Source organism: Rhagoletis zephyria, unplaced genomic scaffold (genome assembly GCF_001687245.7).
Source record: "Rhagoletis zephyria isolate East Lansing unplaced genomic scaffold, Rhagoletis_zephyria_1.1 Rzeph_scaffold_02887, whole genome shotgun sequence".
Taxonomy (NCBI): Eukaryota; Metazoa; Arthropoda; class Insecta; order Diptera; family Tephritidae; genus Rhagoletis; species Rhagoletis zephyria.
Genome location: NW_016159971.1, coordinates 43,407 through 59,800, shown reverse-complemented (window position 1 = coordinate 59,800; position 16,394 = coordinate 43,407). Strand labels below are relative to the sequence as shown.

Below are 16,394 nucleotides of genomic sequence, written 5' to 3'. Positions count from 1 at the left end.
TAAATTTTCCGGCATAATGGCGAGCCTGTTGGCGCTCAACTGCGGCGGTCCGCGTTGGGGCCCTCGCGCGGCGCGCCTGACGCGGCCGTCCGCGTTTACCCGCCACCACTGAGAAACCTAAGATGCTGAGAACAGATATGCGCATCGCATTAAAGGCTAAAAAACAGTAAAAATTTACCTTTAATTTCCAATAATTCGCTTATCAGTTATTGGCAAAAGTACCGTTCGATTTTATGCGTATACTGCAGAAGGGAATTTAAAGCAATTCGCTTAAAATACGTTCCGTTCTATGCAAATGTATGCCTGTATACATAATTGAAATGTTTCAATAAAATAAAGCCAAAGAAAATACTACTCACGGGATTTATTGCCTTTTTATGAAATAAATCAAGCGGGCGTTATTTCCTTTTCTTTGGGAAATAAAGCCCGCGACAATTATTACTCTTTCTATTTCTATTTCCCCTTTAAAAAGGAAATGACGCCGATGGGCTTTATTTCTCTTTTTTTTGTGAAATAAAGCCCATGTGCGTTAGTTCCGCGCGCCTTATTGCACACCACCATGCTTTCCATGCAACTTTGTAAGAATATTGCTATAGGTACCGCTATTGAAATGTCACTTAAGAAAACGTGAGGCAAAATCTAAACTCAATAGATCGCAAATTTTTTACAAGTCCTGCTAATTTCTGTGTAATGGAATAAATACAAAATGCATTCAACAGATTTTCACCTGACAGTTTAAAATTTATATGAAGTCGTGCAAAGTGTGCATAATCAGACCTTTAGCTGTGTCGGGTTTTCCTGGTATCGTGGGGTGTCTCAGCATGCCAGACCCTCATTTGGTACATCTGCCTCTAATCTGCTCAGGTATGAGTTTAACCTGCTACAGTAGCCAGAGCGAAATTGCGCTATTGTGGTTCTAGTCTCCCGAGGCAGATGAAGCTCCGTCTCGTCGATGTCAGGTGGGTGTGTGCCTTGAACGGCACAGGTCTGGGGTCTACGCAACTCGAGACTGACTCCCTGTGAATGCCGATCAGGGCCTGTCGATAAGCCGGTTCTACGTACCGGAATGACTCGGGGTTTTACCCGACCAAGGGCTGTTTCGGCGATCAAACCCCGTTTAGGTCGGCGAAGTATCTCAGAAGTTGTTTGTCCATAGGGCTACATTCGCTACGTTTTCTTCTACTCAGGGTTGGAATCGAATCAAACCCAGGACCAGAAACCTACACCTGCTGTGTATGCCAGAGACGACTACGCCACAATTCCACCTCAGTCAAGTGCAATGCTTGCGAGGGGTGGAGTCACCTCAGAATCTGCTCAGGACTACGGACACATCGGCAGTGGACCACGTCGTTTGTGGCCCCCTGCTGCTCAAACAGAGCAACCTCCACGGCTAACCCCAGTCCACCTGAGCTGTCCCACACAAACACCACACCACAACAACATAACACAATAGACCACACCACAAAAGCGGCAGACCACAGAACACACACAGCCGCACCACCACCCACACGCCGCCGTCAACAACTCTTGGTTCTTCATACAATCTGCACGGTATGTCAGACCAGGATATTCCGTAATGTGACATCAGTCAAGTGCAACACCTGCCTTGGCTGGTGCCACTTTAGGGAATGTTCAGGTCTGCGCACCACGTGAGACTGGACGAGGAACTTTGAGGGCCCGTGTTGCGCTGCACAGTCGCGAACCTCAACCGCGACGCCACCCACCACCACCACAGGGCGGCAACCACCTCAGCAGCGCACACAGCCAATGGTGGCACGGCAACACACATCTCTCATGCCCCGCATAACATCACGTCTCCCGAACCACATGAAGCTCCTTCAATTTAACTGATATTGAGCTTGAAATATTCGACGTTTATATACCCCCTGTCACCTGCTGCCCGGCAGGATATCACCCTGACGTAGGTGCGCTCCTCAGAGGTGAAAACCGAATGGTAGTAGGTGACTTTAATGCGCACCACGATCTTTGGCACTCAAGCCTGTCAAACGATCGTAGGGGAACAGATTTGGCTGAGCAGATAGACGATTCGACATTCTGCCCAATGAACGACGACGCACCCAGGATTATGGACAGCTGCTGCAGCTCGCCAAACATAACAATAGTCGGCGCCGGTCTGATAAACAGCATATCCACGGTGCAGCGAGCAAAGGTGGCGCCGTCAGTGGTACCGCTACTTTGGTTTTGCCGATTTTGACAGTTGTGGTAACTTGTAAATAAGCCTTTGTTTACAAATCAGCGAAAGAGAAAATTTAATTATAAGAGAAAAATCAGTTTAAATCGTGTTAATTTGCAATTTGTGAGTGATTTTTGAGTTGAAGACTGCGTAAAAACTGATACAATGAAGTGCTGTGTGTTAAATTGCGACAACCGTCAAGATGCAAGAAGCGTAGATGCAAGTGTAGCGCTGGGACGAATCGCTGCATTTTGTGTACATAGGGCACGGCAAAGCCGTTCCTGAAATGTTTCAAAATATTAACAGCATTTCCTCACAATGATTTCGTTTCTGCTCCACGCAGCCTCCATTAGCTAGTTAACTAATCAGTCCCGCAGAGACGCTGCTGCAGTTTTCTGCAGCAGCCTTAACTGCAAAGCAATGGAGTGCACTAAAACGTTTGCTGAAGCAGCCTCAATTGCAAAGCAATGGAGTACACTACAATGTTCACTGTTCTCTAATAGATTAGGTGAAAAATGCAATATTTTCGCATTTAGCAAAATTAAAACACGTTATTCGCAGTAAAGTGAACTGCTTTGGCTGTTTCAACTCGTTCTTCTTTTCGCTCTATTCTTTGTTTACTTGTGGTACACAAATGTCAACGCCCAGGACGGCGCAATCTTGTATTCTATCATTCTTGCAGCATATCATGGCGGCCTATGCTGACTTTGACATCAGACCATCTGCCCATAGTCATCTCGATCGATAAACCAACCGACTTTGCTTCGCGGAGCACCGAACATATATCAACTTCTCCAAAGCTGATTGGAAAGGCTTCGCGGAATTTACTGAAAACACTTTCGCTGCTCTCCCCACACCAACCGACGTCCTCCTTGGTGAACGTAAGTTCCGCAGGGCTGTCACGGCTGCTGCAGCTCGCTTCGTACCGGCAGGATGTATCACTGACCCACGTCTAAATTTCACTGCCGAAGCGGCTGTGCTAGCCGATGACCGTGACAGCCTTCGTCAGGCCGATCCCGGAGATCCCCGTATCAGGGATCTCAACGCGGAGGTTCGGCAACTAGTGAACGTACATAAGCGGAAGATGTGGGAAGAGCATCTGAAGACCTGTAACTTCACCTCTGGTGTGAGTAAGCTTTGGTCAACCGTGAGGTCACTGTCCAACCCGACGAAGCACGACGACAGAGTCGAAATTTCCTTCGGCGACCATGCCTTGTCGGACCCGGAGCGATGCGCGAGCTACTTTGATCGGCAGTTCATATTGCATCCTCCGGTGGACAAAACCAAGCGTCGAGTGACCAGAAGGCAATAATAATGAATAAAATGAAATAAATAAACAAATAATTAATAAAAAATCGCGCAATATAATCTTAATATATAGATATATTAAAATTTCTAGCCTGCGGCGTTTATATTTTTCTCATATAACTGCATTTTAGGTATAAGTGCATAATACGTACCTTTACCTGATTAAAAAAATGTATATTAGGATCGATAGGGGTCTTAGTCCTTATCATAACGGTACTACATTTTTTGGGGGAAATAATAACTACTTGTGTTATTGAAGTTCAAAGTAGAGAAATGTACGTATTCTGCACTTCTGTTCCGTATTTTTATATACATTAGTGAAATATCATGCGCCGAAGAATTTTTTACTACAAATCATATATAAAATTAAAGGTACTCTTGTGCTCTTTCTGACGAACATATCTTTTAAAAATGTTAATCACGAATTTTCTTAAGCAAAACATATATTTTTATTACAAAATGGCCATCATTAAGTCTTCTAGTTTTTCTCGAAACATGTATACTTTATATGTATAAATATTCATATCAAATAAAAGGCCCTTCAATTACCTTTCCAACCTTATCCATACTTTGAAAATAGGTTAAACAATTTTCGAAATATAAGCTTTTGAAAATATTAGGTTTTATTATTTCACCCCTCCAGCACCATGAATTTTCACCCAAAATAATGTATACCATTAAAATCAGAAAAAAGGGGCGGGCCACGTTCACTTTTTCTTTTTTGTTTAGTTAAACGGAATATTCTTTACTTGTTCTCAAAATTGTAAACATTCCCCATACATGCTTAGCTAATTCTAAAAAACATTTATACATAGTATGTATGTATGTATGTTGCATGACTACCTTGAAGGTAGTACCTTCACTGTCACTGTACGCCTTGAATGACTGTTTTAATAAATTCGAGGTGTTGTATATTTTACATTTTATTACTGCATAGATTTGAGTTTTTTAGTTTGCAGAGACAACATTGCATGGATAGAGTCGTGAATTCCCCTAATATGCTTTCCGGTGGAGTGCAATAAGGCCCGCGGCAGTAACGCCCATGGGCTTTATATCCTTAAAAAACAGAAATAAAGCCCGCGGGCGTTATTGCCTTTTCGAAAAAGAAATTAAACACGCGGGCTTTATTGCCTTTTGCCGGTGGGCCTTCTTTCCCTTTCGATATGGCAATAACGCCCGCGGGCCTTATATCCTAAAAAAATGAAATAAAGCCCGCGGGCGTTATTTTATCTTTATTGTGGCTCTTGTCTCAATTTTAGAATGTGCACATCCAAAACCCCCTGTTCTAAATAAAAACTAACTAATATGATAACACTGAACTAAATATTTGTTTTCCTTTATTATACGAAGAAATTGAAATTAACAAATTTCAATGCATATATTTAATACATACGTATGTATGTATGTACATGTGTACGAAAATTAAATAATTCAAAGTTTCAACAAAAAAAAGGAACATGAAAAAGTAAAAACTAAAATTAATACTTTCGTCGATTGTCGAATAATTTGACGGAAAATTGGACACAAAATGCCTACTGTGCTCTGCAGAGCAATCTGTACAAAGTTTAAAATGATTGGCCGAGCTTCTCCGATTGGTGGTGTGTAACTTGATATCACACAAACTACTCAACCACGGCTGATTTATGTTATTATGCCCTTTACTCATTTTTGTTGTGTGCGAAAATTTTCAGTCGCCTTCTCAGTTAAAAGTACCCGTGCGTCATCCACATCACCACAGTATTTCTTCGGCGTGGGTACTCAAACAACGCCAACTCCTCAGCGTACATTCATATAGAAGATTTAAATAAACAAATAAATTTTCCGGCATAATGGCGAGCCTGTTGGCGCTCAACTGCGGCGGTTTGCATGTTTAAACTCCTATAACTCGACAAAAAACAAGGGTAGAAAAAAATTCTTTTACACAGTGGTTACCAGTAACCATAGTAACAACGTGGTGGAGTTTGAACCATATGCTGACACGAGTTGTCTTTGCTGGTACAACTTTAGACCCATATATAAATTTTTTCAAATTTTCGAAACCCATTTATCAAAAATTGTTATAAGGCCATAAAATAACAAAAAACAAATAACTTAAGGACGAGCACACCTAAAAAGTTAAACATTTTAATAATAGAAATATTAACAAAAACCAACAACCTCATGATCAAGTGAATTGCAGCGGCATAGCTGCGCTTGATTGTAGTTGGTCAGAGCTTTGCGGATATCCTTTATGTTAAAAAGTGACCCTTTTCGATAAATCCTTGAATGAATATTGTCCACCAAGCTTATTCCACAGGACACACTGCAGGTCAGAGTGAAAAATTAAAAACGTATTTTTACCATAGTTGGCCCATAGTTTCGTGAGTAGGTATATTGATTGCTTCGTGTGTTTTGATTTTTTGCTTTTGTCGCACGGTGATATAAAAAAACTGTATAATCTTTAGGCATTAAGAGTTTTCAAGAGAAGCTATATAAAACTAAAATTCGTCGTCTCCTCTTTATTTAATTAGCGTTGAGATCGGCGAGTCTGTTCGAGGCGAAGATGTATACATTGTGCAGTCTGGCTCTGGAGAAATTAACGACAACTTGATGGAACTTTTAATAATGATTAACGCATGTAAAATCGCATCAGCTTCAAGAGTGACTGCAGTTATTCCATGCTTTCCATACGCCCGCCAAGATAAGAAAGATAAGGTAATGTAGAGTTATATATTTGGCAGATTGCATGATTTTTGGGATGTATTGGGAAATATGCTATTAAAATGGGAATTCATTCGCCGCATACAAAGCAAAAGTGACGATTTAGCAGGACACAAATTATTAACTAATAAAATTTGAGAAATTAATACTATATGATGGTTTAAAACTATTTAAGCAAAAATAACAGCATTAATAACAATGTAAATTTACCGACCCCTACGAAAAATGTTTTTATCCACTTTGATATGAAGCATGATGTTTACATTTTAATATTTCTTCTTCTTATTTGGCGCTGTAACCGCCTAAGCGATTTTGGCCGAGTTCAGCAGATCACGCTAGCAGTTTCTTTTCTGTGACAACTGACGCCAATTGGAAATGCCAAGTGAAGCCACGTCATTCTCCACCTGGTCTTCCCATCTCAGAGGGGGCCTCCCTCTACCTCTGCTATCACCAGCGGTTTCCGAGTGGAATACTTTCAGAGCTGGAGCGTGGTGTCCATTCGAACAACATGGCCAAGCCAGCGGAGCCGCTGTATTTTAATTCGCTGCACTATGTCCATGTTGTAAAACTCATACAGCTCATCGTTCCATCGTCTGCGGTACTCGCCGTCGCACATAAGGACAAAGTGACTAATTACGACGACAAAAATAGAAAAACAAAAGTCTTTAAATCTTATCACACATACCTTTCTAATGCTATTTATAAACCAGTCTGCAATGTAACACACAAATTTTGACTTTCAACGCATCGCAGCAGCTTTAGCAGAAGCGCAAAGTTGGGTTTTTTATCGTTCGTCGAATTAAATAATTTTTTTTTTTGAAGCGATGATAAAATATTTTCGCTTGTCATTTTATTCTTATTAACAACTAATAGTGAAAAGTGAGGCGTGAGGTATGTACTTTATTTTGCGATTTTTGTTAATAATATAGTTGTTTGTAAAAAGGGTATAATACCTATTTTATAAATTGTCTTTTTTTATTGAAAAAATTTTGAAATTTTTATATTAGTTAGAGTTATAAAAAAAGTTCCAACGAGTACAGCAATTTCACAGTTCGAAAACCCAACAAATTGCCAATGTAAAAATATCACGAACTCGTTCCCCCCTTTGCCCCTTCATTAAATAGGGCATGTTTTTCTTAAGTCGTTTATTGGGACAAATCGAGAATATAGGAGGACAAATATGTTTACTCCATATGTATTTGACAGATTTCAATGAAATTTGGTATCCAGAGGTTTTCGTTGTCAATGATTTCGAAATTGATATCAAACTTTCAAAATTCAAAATCGCGAATACAATATGGAGGAAGATATCTAAAAAAAATTTATAGATTTTTATGAGCTTGGTATCCAGAGATTTTCCTCGTCACTGGTTTCGAAATTGATATTAAATTTTCAAAAATCAAAATGACGGATCCAATATGGCGGACCACTTTTTTTTAATTATAGTTTGTTATGAAACTTGGTATTCAGAGATCCTCGTTATCCTTGATTACGAAATTGAAATTAAATTTTCAAAAATCAAAATGACGGATCCAATATGGCGGACCACTTTTTTTTAATTATAGTTTGTTATGAAACTTGGTATTCAGAGATCCTCGTTATCCTTGATTACGAAATTGAAATTATATTTTCAAAATTCAAAATGAGTTCAAATGGTGCTAAAGGTAATGCATTGCGTTAAAAGTAAAACGCCTGTTGTTCGGGACGCCATATTTGATCCGCCATTTTGAATTTGTGAAAATATAATATCAATTTCGAAATCAGTGACCACGAAGATCTCTAGATACCAAGCTTCATAACAATCGATAAATTTGTGAGGAGATCGTCCGCCATTTTGGATCCTCCATTTTCATATTTTAAAATTAAATATCAATTTCGAAATCAGTGACGTCGAAAAGCTCTTGATTCCAAGCTTCATAACAATCTATATATTTTTTAATAAATCGTCCGCCATATTGGATCCGCCATTTTTAATTTTGGAAATTTAATTTAATATTCCAATTCAGTGACGACAAAAATCCATAATTACCAAATTTCATTGAAATCTGCCAAATACATATGGAGTAAATACCAAGCTTCATAAAAATTTAAAAATTTTTGAAGAAATCGTCCGCCATATTGGATCCGCCATTTTTATTTTTTAAAATTAAATATCAATCTCGAAATTAGTGACGACGAAAAGCTCTACATTTTTTAATAAATCGTCCGCCATATTGAATCCGCCATTTCGAATTTCGGAAATTTAATTTAATATTCGAGTTCAGTGACGACGAAAATCCCTAATTACCAAATTTCATGGGAATCTAATAAATATGGAGTAAATACCAAGCTCCATAAAAATTTATACATTTTTGAAGAAATCGTCCGCCGTATTGGATCCGCCATTTTGATTTTTGAAAATTGAATATCAATTTCGAAATCAGTGACGACGAAAATCTCTGGACACCAAGTTTCATAACAATATAGACATTTTTTAAGAAATCGTCCGCCATATTGGATCCGCCATTGTGAATTTTTGAAATTAAATTAAATATTCGAAATCAGTGATAAAGAAAATCCCCAAAATACCAAATTTCATTGAAATCTGTCAATACATATGGATTAAACATTTTTGTCGTCCTATATTGTCGATTCGTCCCTATGTGCGTCGCCAACGCCGCCTCATCGGATGTTGTCNAATTAAATATCAATTTCGAAATCAGTGACGTCGAAAAGCTCTTGATTCCAAGCTTCATAACAATCTATATATTTTTTAATAAATCGTCCGCCATATGGGATCCGCCATTTTTAATTTTGGAAATTTAATTTAATATTCCAATTCAGTGACGACAAAAATCCATAATTACCAAATTTCATTGAAATCTGCCAAATACATATGGAGTAAATACCAAGCTTCATAAAAATTTAAAAATTTTTGAAGAAATCGTCCGCCATATTGGATCCGCCATTTTTATTTTTTAAAATTAAATATCAATCTCGAAATTAGTGACGACGAAAAGCTCTACATTTTTTAATAAATCGTCCGCCATATTGAATCCGCCATTTCGAATTTCGGAAATTTAATTTAATATTCGAGTTCAGTGACGACGAAAATCCCTAATTACCAAATTTCATGGGAATCTAATAAATATGGAGTAAATACCAAGCTCCATAAAAATTTATACATTTTTGAAGAAATCGTCCGCCGTATTGGATCCGCCATTTTGATTTTTGAAAATTGAATATCAATTTCGAAATCAGTGACGACGAAAATCTCTGGACACCAAGTTTCATAACAATATAGACATTTTTTAAGAAATCGTCCGCCATATTGGATCCGCCATTGTGAATTTTTGAAATTAAATTAAATATTCGAAATCAGTGATAAAGAAAATCCCCAAAATACCAAATTTCATTGAAATCTGTCAATACATATGGATTAAACATTTTTGTCGTCCTATATTGTCGATTCGTCCCTATGTGCGTCGCCAACGCCGCCTCATCGGATGTTGTCATTCTCCATGCTTCTGCGCCATTTACCAGCGCGGGCATGATGAGTAACTTATAGAGCGTGGTTTTCGTACGTCGAGAGAGGACTTTACTCCTGAATTGCCTACTCAGTCCAAAGTAGCACTTGTTGCCAAGAGTGATTTTGCGTTGGATTCCCATGCTGACATTATTATAGGTGTTATTGCTGGTTCCCAACTAAACGAAATTCTCTACTTTCTCGAAATTATAACTGTCCACAGTCGGAGAGGTCTTTTCCAATTCTGACGGAGCTGGTGGTATTGCTCAACGTCATTTTACACAGCCGTATGAGTTTTGAGGGGATGCCAAATTCAGACATAGCGGCGTATAGGTAACTCCTTTTTGTGCTATCAGAAGCGACTTTAAAGTCGACAAATAGGTGGTGAGTATCGATCCTTTTCTCGTGGGTCTTTTCCAAGATTTGATGTATTTTGAATACCTGGTCTATAGTGGATTTCCCAGGTCTAAAGCCACACTGATAAGGCCCAATCAGTTCATTGACGGTGGGCTTCAGTCTTTTACACAATACGCTCGATAAGACCTTCTAACCTATGCTAAGAAGGCTGATCCCGCGGTAGTTGGTGCGAATGGCGGGGTTGCTTTTCTTGTGGATTGGGCAGAGCACACTTTAATAAATTCCACACGTCGTTCATCTGACCATATTCTGCATAAGAGTTGATGCATGCACCTTATCAACTCCTCGCCACCACAGTTTAACTGGCAGGCTGTCATCTCCAGCAGCTTTGTTGTTTTTTCAGCCGCGCTATTGCTATTCGTACCTCGTCATAGTCAGGCGGAGGAACATCGACTCCGTCATCACCGACTGGGGGCTCGGGGGTTTTCTTCTCCACAACTTTCCGTGCTGCTACCATTCAGTAGGGTGGAATAGTTTTCCCTCCATAATTGAAGTAGGTTCTGAACATCGGTAACTAGGTCGCCATTGTTGTTCTTACAGGAGAACGCCCTTGTCTAGAAACCTTCCGTAAGTCGCCTAACTCTCTGGAAAAATTTTCGGGCATTCTTTCTGTCAGCCAGCATTTCAAGCTCTTCGCACTCACGTATTTTGGCCTCTCCCTTCTTATTGCGGCAAATACGTCTCGCTTCCCTCTTCGGATCCATATAGCGGTCCCACACAGCGCGCGTTGCGCTCGATCGCCGCGTGGCCCTGTAGGCGGCATCTTTTTTCTCTGCAGCTTCCTGACACTTCTCATCGTCCAGTTGGGGAAAGAGAAAATTTGAGCGAATTGCATCTGTATGTGTGATCAGAATGAGAGAACAAGTATGTTTGAGTACTCACGAGTGTGAGTCCCCATGGCTGCCAACTTTCCTAAAAGCCCCAAAACTTGGGAAAAATCAAAAATATAAGTATTGTTGTATTTACCAAAACCAAACTAAAAAGTTACCCACTAATTACGATTTTAAATTTTTATAGAACTAATTGGAGTTTCACTTTAATTTAGCCGTAATATATATGTTATTTGAAATAGTGTATGTGTATATAAACATTTTCATATCGAGAATAAACTGCACTAAATTGGCATTGAAGAATGCGGGAAAAGTATTTAAATAGTAGGTATTATACATTTCTCGAATGTTTTTGTGGATCGTCGGCTCAGCTAACATGAAAAAATGTGCATGTGTGCTCATATCGAGCCCTAACCGCCAAAAGGGCGTAAGCGACAACCTGTTCGATTTTCTGTTTTTGACGGAAATCGATTACCTACCACCATACGCACCAGCTGTCAAAAATTTCAAAGTCGTACGAAATACCGTTACAAAGTTATAGCGAAAGCAATTTTGGCTTAACTGCTTAATTGTATTCTGTTTACATTTTTTTGTGCCCGCAGTGTCGGTTAAGCCTTTTCTCCGTGAACAATTTTTCATTGCAGAGGGGCATTGTTACATTTTTGTGTGAAAGTTTTGAAGTGCCTCTATTTTACAAGCTTTTAGTTTACTTGCTCTGTATGTTTTTTAACTGACTTCCAAAAAAAGGAGGAGGTTATCAGCTCGTCGGAATATATATATATATATATATGGTTTTTTTTTATGTATGTTACCGCATAACTTTGGACCGCGTCAACCGATTTCTATAATTCTTTTTCTTCGGAAAGGTAGTGTCTCAAAGGTGGTCCCGTACTAACCTGGTTTAGATCCGATAAGTGGATCATGGTATATATATATATGTTTTAAGTGGGTTTTTTTGCTAAAAATTACTTGTTTTTATACATACAAGGAGAACGCATCGAAAGCCTAACCCCCGTAGAGTGAAACTTCAATCCGAACTAAAACTCCTTGCCTTGCTCTGTACGTATGTATGTATGTTTCTTAGGGGCAAATATTGCAATCAATTTTTGATCAACTTTTCAATGACCCATAGACTTGAAACTTCACAGTTAGCTCAGAACCCGATGACAATGCAATACGAAAGATGAGTTAATCCGATAGGTGGCGCAGGAGTCGAGATGTTTGAAAATCCCTTATTTCTAGTTAGGTTTGGTTCATATTTAGAACGCATATTAACTAACTGCACTAAAACTGTTGCCGATAGGTGGCGCACGAGTCTGTTAAACCAGTAGCTATTGTCCGATTTCGTTCATATTTAGAAAGCTTTCTTTAAAAATTATTGATTTTACAATTAACTTATTTCTTCCAAATATGGACCATTTACAAACAAAACTAAATGCATATATTTCTGGTAGATTAAGATTTTTAATCAAAAGTATAAAAATATAATACATGTATATGGTGTTAAAATGCTTGGTTGTTGCAGCGCTTCACTAAAGGGGCACTCGTCCCACACAGCGACACCGAAGAGTTAGTAGAAGAGGAAAATTCTGTGTTCGTTTCTTAAAATAATGCACTCCAATAAGGCAAAAAAGGCTCATCCTCTGCCCACCATAAAAGAACAAAATTTTTTGGGACAAACGAAATCGGTTCTATAAAAGTTCTATAAACAGCTTGACCGACACGCAATTATCTACTTTCAAGTATACATATGTACTCGTAGTTAGTGTGATTGCCGTACTGAGTGTCATTCATAGATCTTCAGAGTACTTCGACATTGAAACACTCATTTGAATCTGTGTCTCTGAAATAGTTTTGGGTTAGTATTGAGAGTAAATATCATGAAGTCGCTAAAAAGGCCATCTTAACGTACTCTGTCAACAGGGTTTTCAGCTTACACTTATACAAAAAAAAAATCCAGGTCGAAATTAGATGCTACCCAAGAAAAGCGCATACAATTTTCAGACATATCGAACTACTATTTAACCGACTTCACAAAAAAGAGAAAGGTTATCAATTCGTCGGAATATTTTTTTTATATTTTTTTTTTTATGTATGTTACAGCATAACTTTGGACCACGTTAGCCGATTTCTACAATTATTTTTTTAAAGAAAAGATGTTACCCCACAGGTGGTCCCATATTTATTTGGATTAAATCTGATCATCGGATCATGATCGGGTTCAATAAAATTAATGGTGTTTAGTAAGGGTTCCATCATCTTAAAAGTTTAACAACCTATGTTATAGAGAAATAGTATTTTATCCAATATTGTATGTATGTAGAGTTGTTTGCTTAATAAGAGGAATACAAGAAATGAGCTAAAAGTATCAAAATCGTTTTTGTTAATGCAAAAACATGTTTTTTTGTAATATATCTTTTGGCTTAACCGCCGCAATTGCGTACTGCAGCCTTTTTTTGTGACGGCAAAAAGGGCGTAAGCGACAAAATCACCTGTTTCATTAAAGATAGACAAATAATACCACCAGTATTATATACCTAACATCAAACGTAATTTATTCATTGACCTTCACGTTAGTATCTACAGTGATTGCCGTGTTAATAAAAAAAAACGCCTACTGTAAAATTTACTTTTTGTCGCTTACGCCCTTTTGGCGGTTAGGGCTCGATATTTTTGCAAGTTTCCTCAAGTAATGAAATATAATCGTTTGGGGGAATACCATTGAAAATGGGGGAATTTTTTTCCGAAAACTGGGAGAACGGGCTTTGTATTAGTTGGCATCCCTGGTGAGTGCTCACGCTTACTCGCTCCCTCATGCCGGCCAAACACACGCAGATGCAAATGTGTACGACCAAGGTTCGGACGAAGAAATTCGTAAACCGCAGTGAATTTAAAAATCAAACGCAGCAAAACGAATTTTATCGCAATCGATTTTAGAAGTTAGATTTTATACTAATAACAAGATATATTTTACATACAAATACGTAAACACATAAATAACTAAATGTTATGTTGCAGAAACACCTTTTATTGATTAAAAATATATTTTCCGGTGACAAGTTTATTATTTTTCAAAAATTGTAGTAGTTCAAGTGGTTGTAAAAAAATTGTTTTTTGTCTTGAATAAACACAGAAATACAAAAATAACCTTTAAAATAAATCTTAGTAGATTTTAAATAACCGCAGTGGAACATTCAACCTCGTTAAAAAGGGCAGTAGATATACTGCAAACGCAGTAATTCAATTTTGCATTGTCAGCGTTCAGTTGGTCGCAAAGGGGTTGTTCTTGCGCAGATAATTTTTCGTTAGAAATTTGCTTGGAAAAAAGAACAACCATGCGCAAAACAACCTTTTTATATGACGGTTTGCTACCGACTGAGCTTAGTAGAAGCGCTCTGTAGCCCGTTTCTGTAACTTTGCGATATAATAACGAAAGATTTGTTATCGCAAGGCTCGTATCGAAATCGATATGAAAAGTGTTTCTGTAACTAAGAAAATTCACCTTGCGATATGATTGTGGTGAGTTGTTAACATATCGATGGTACGATTGAAATGGAACAAACCATCTGTCATTTCTAGCGCGAAATTGTCTTGTTTACGTTAAATAAAAGTTAAAAGTTGGAATATTAATTATAAATCCGCCATTTGTTTGTTTGTTTTCGATTAGTTAACAAGTGCAATTATACCCATATGTATGCACACATACATATTGTACATACATACATATAATTCTTAATCTCCTCTAGCTTAAAATTATGCTAGCAGCTGCATTAATTGCTTTGGCAACTGACCAAAGGAATATGTTACGAGTTCATAGACGCCATTTAAGGGATGCAACTGACCCATTTCATTTACCAGAAGCTCGGTTTGAAGAGCTTTTTCGCTTTAAAAAAGAAGCTGCAATTGCTCTATTGAATGAAATAAGTCCTTTTATGAAAAACGGAGAAAGAGCCACGTTTATTCCAAAGCACTAAGGATGACTGCAGCACTGCATTACTTTGCAACGGGATCGTTTTTAAGGGATGTTGGCCAGGATTTCGTTTGCTCTTTAAGTAAAACAATGGTTTGTCGTTCTATAAAAGAAGTTACATACATCATAGAAGAAAAGTTGATGTGCAATTATATTAAATTTCCAACTACACTGGAGGATCAAAACAGAATTCGACGAAGGTAATTTATTTAAAATTTATAAGTCTGTACATTCTCATGTGCACGTGTTGGTCATTTCTTTTCCAGCTTTTTTTCTGCTACTGGTTTTCCTGGGTGCATTGGTGCTATTGATTGCACGCACATAAAGATTAAAAAGCCAACGGCCGATGTTGAGAGCTGCTATATTAATAGAAAAGGATATTTTTCAAAAAATGTGCAATTATTATGCGACTACAACCTTAACATATTGGCTGGCAATGCACGTTTTGGTGGTAGTACCCATGATGCATTCATATGGGAAAACAGTATATGCAAGGAGTTTTTGGAAAGACAATATAGTCGTGATGAAAATACAAGTTGGCTGATTGGAGATTTCGAAATACGGAAACGACTGGCCAAACCATTTTTAATTTTTGTCATATTCGGGCTCGAAACTGTGTGGAAAGACTAAATGGGGTCCTAAAGAAAGTATTCGCTTGCTTGTCACATGAACGTGGAGTTCTAGTTAAACCAGAATATGCTGGTTCAATAATTAACGCTTGCTTAACTTTGCATAATTTCAGATTGAAGCATAATCTAACTATTCCCGACGTATGCCTAATTACAATTTCAAATAGGGAAGCAGACTTTTCCGAAGAAAATCGCTCAAACGACAATATTTTTAATCAAGGAAGAAGGGTTCGGGAGAGCATAGTACGAAATTATATCAATGNAACTTTGCATAATTTCAGATTGAAGCATAATCTAACTATTCCCGACGTATGCCTAATTACAATTTCAAATAGGGAAGCAGACTTTTCCGAAGAAAATCGCTCAAACGACAATATTTTTAATCAAGGAAGAAGGGTTCGGGAGAGCATAGTACGAAATTATTTCAATTAATATTACATAACAAACCCAGTTTGTTAAAATGAATATCGCTAGGTGTTATTGGTGTCAAGGTACATACACTGTTGGCCATATCATTTTGGACCAAGCTCAAAATGATATTGTTGCCACTTATCTCTGTTTACTTACTAATTTTTCGATTAAAATGCCGTTCATCCTCTAAAAAAAGCCCACATAAACCCGAGTTTAAAGCTTTGTATAAAACAAAAAAAAATTAAACAAAAGTTCATTCATTTTAAAACTCTCTTCTCAGTAGTGTTAGCATTGTTTTGAATATAAATTTGTATATCCCATAAAATTTTTTTTGTCGCAGTTGCTTCCATATCTATACTAATTATATACAGAGAAGTCCCTTTTTTTGTAACAGGTAATCTCGCGAACGGCTGGTCCGATTTTCATGAAA

General features: G+C 37.9%; 2 protein-coding genes across 3 annotated transcripts in view; both read left to right on the top strand.

Annotated features, from left to right (window-relative positions):
- The window catches only part of LOC108367956 (ribose-phosphate pyrophosphokinase 1), a 69,437-nt gene that overhangs the window by 9,843 nt on the left and 43,200 nt on the right, over positions 1–16,394 (top strand). Inside the window, exon 2 of the mRNA XM_017622669.1 lies at positions 6,013–6,196. Coding sequence (XP_017478158.1) covers positions 6,013–6,196 — 184 coding nt within the window. The remainder of the gene's footprint in view (positions 1–6,012; positions 6,197–16,394) is intronic.
- LOC108367955 (putative nuclease HARBI1) lies at positions 14,426–15,794 on the top strand. Of its 2 annotated transcripts, none has more exons than XM_017622667.1 (3): positions 14,426–14,628; positions 14,701–15,124; positions 15,191–15,794. In XM_017622667.1, the coding sequence occupies exons 2-3, from the start codon at positions 14,931–14,933 to the stop codon at positions 15,552–15,554; spliced, it is 558 nt and encodes a 185-aa protein (XP_017478156.1). In that variant the 5' UTR covers positions 14,426–14,628; positions 14,701–14,930; the 3' UTR covers positions 15,555–15,794. The 2 variants fall into 2 exon arrangements, with proteins under 2 accessions (XP_017478156.1, XP_017478157.1); XM_017622668.1 differs by having other exon boundaries at positions 14,621–14,646.

Excerpts from the sequence above, each read along its gene's own strand:
- LOC108367955 (XM_017622667.1), top strand. The coding sequence starts at position 14,931 with ATGACTGCAGCACTGCATTACTTTGCAACGGGATCGTTTTTAAGGGAT. Across the intron at positions 15,125-15,190 it reads CAAAACAGAATTCGACGAAG|CTTTTTTTCTGCTACTGGTT; the intron begins GTAATTTATTTA and ends TTTCTTTTCCAG.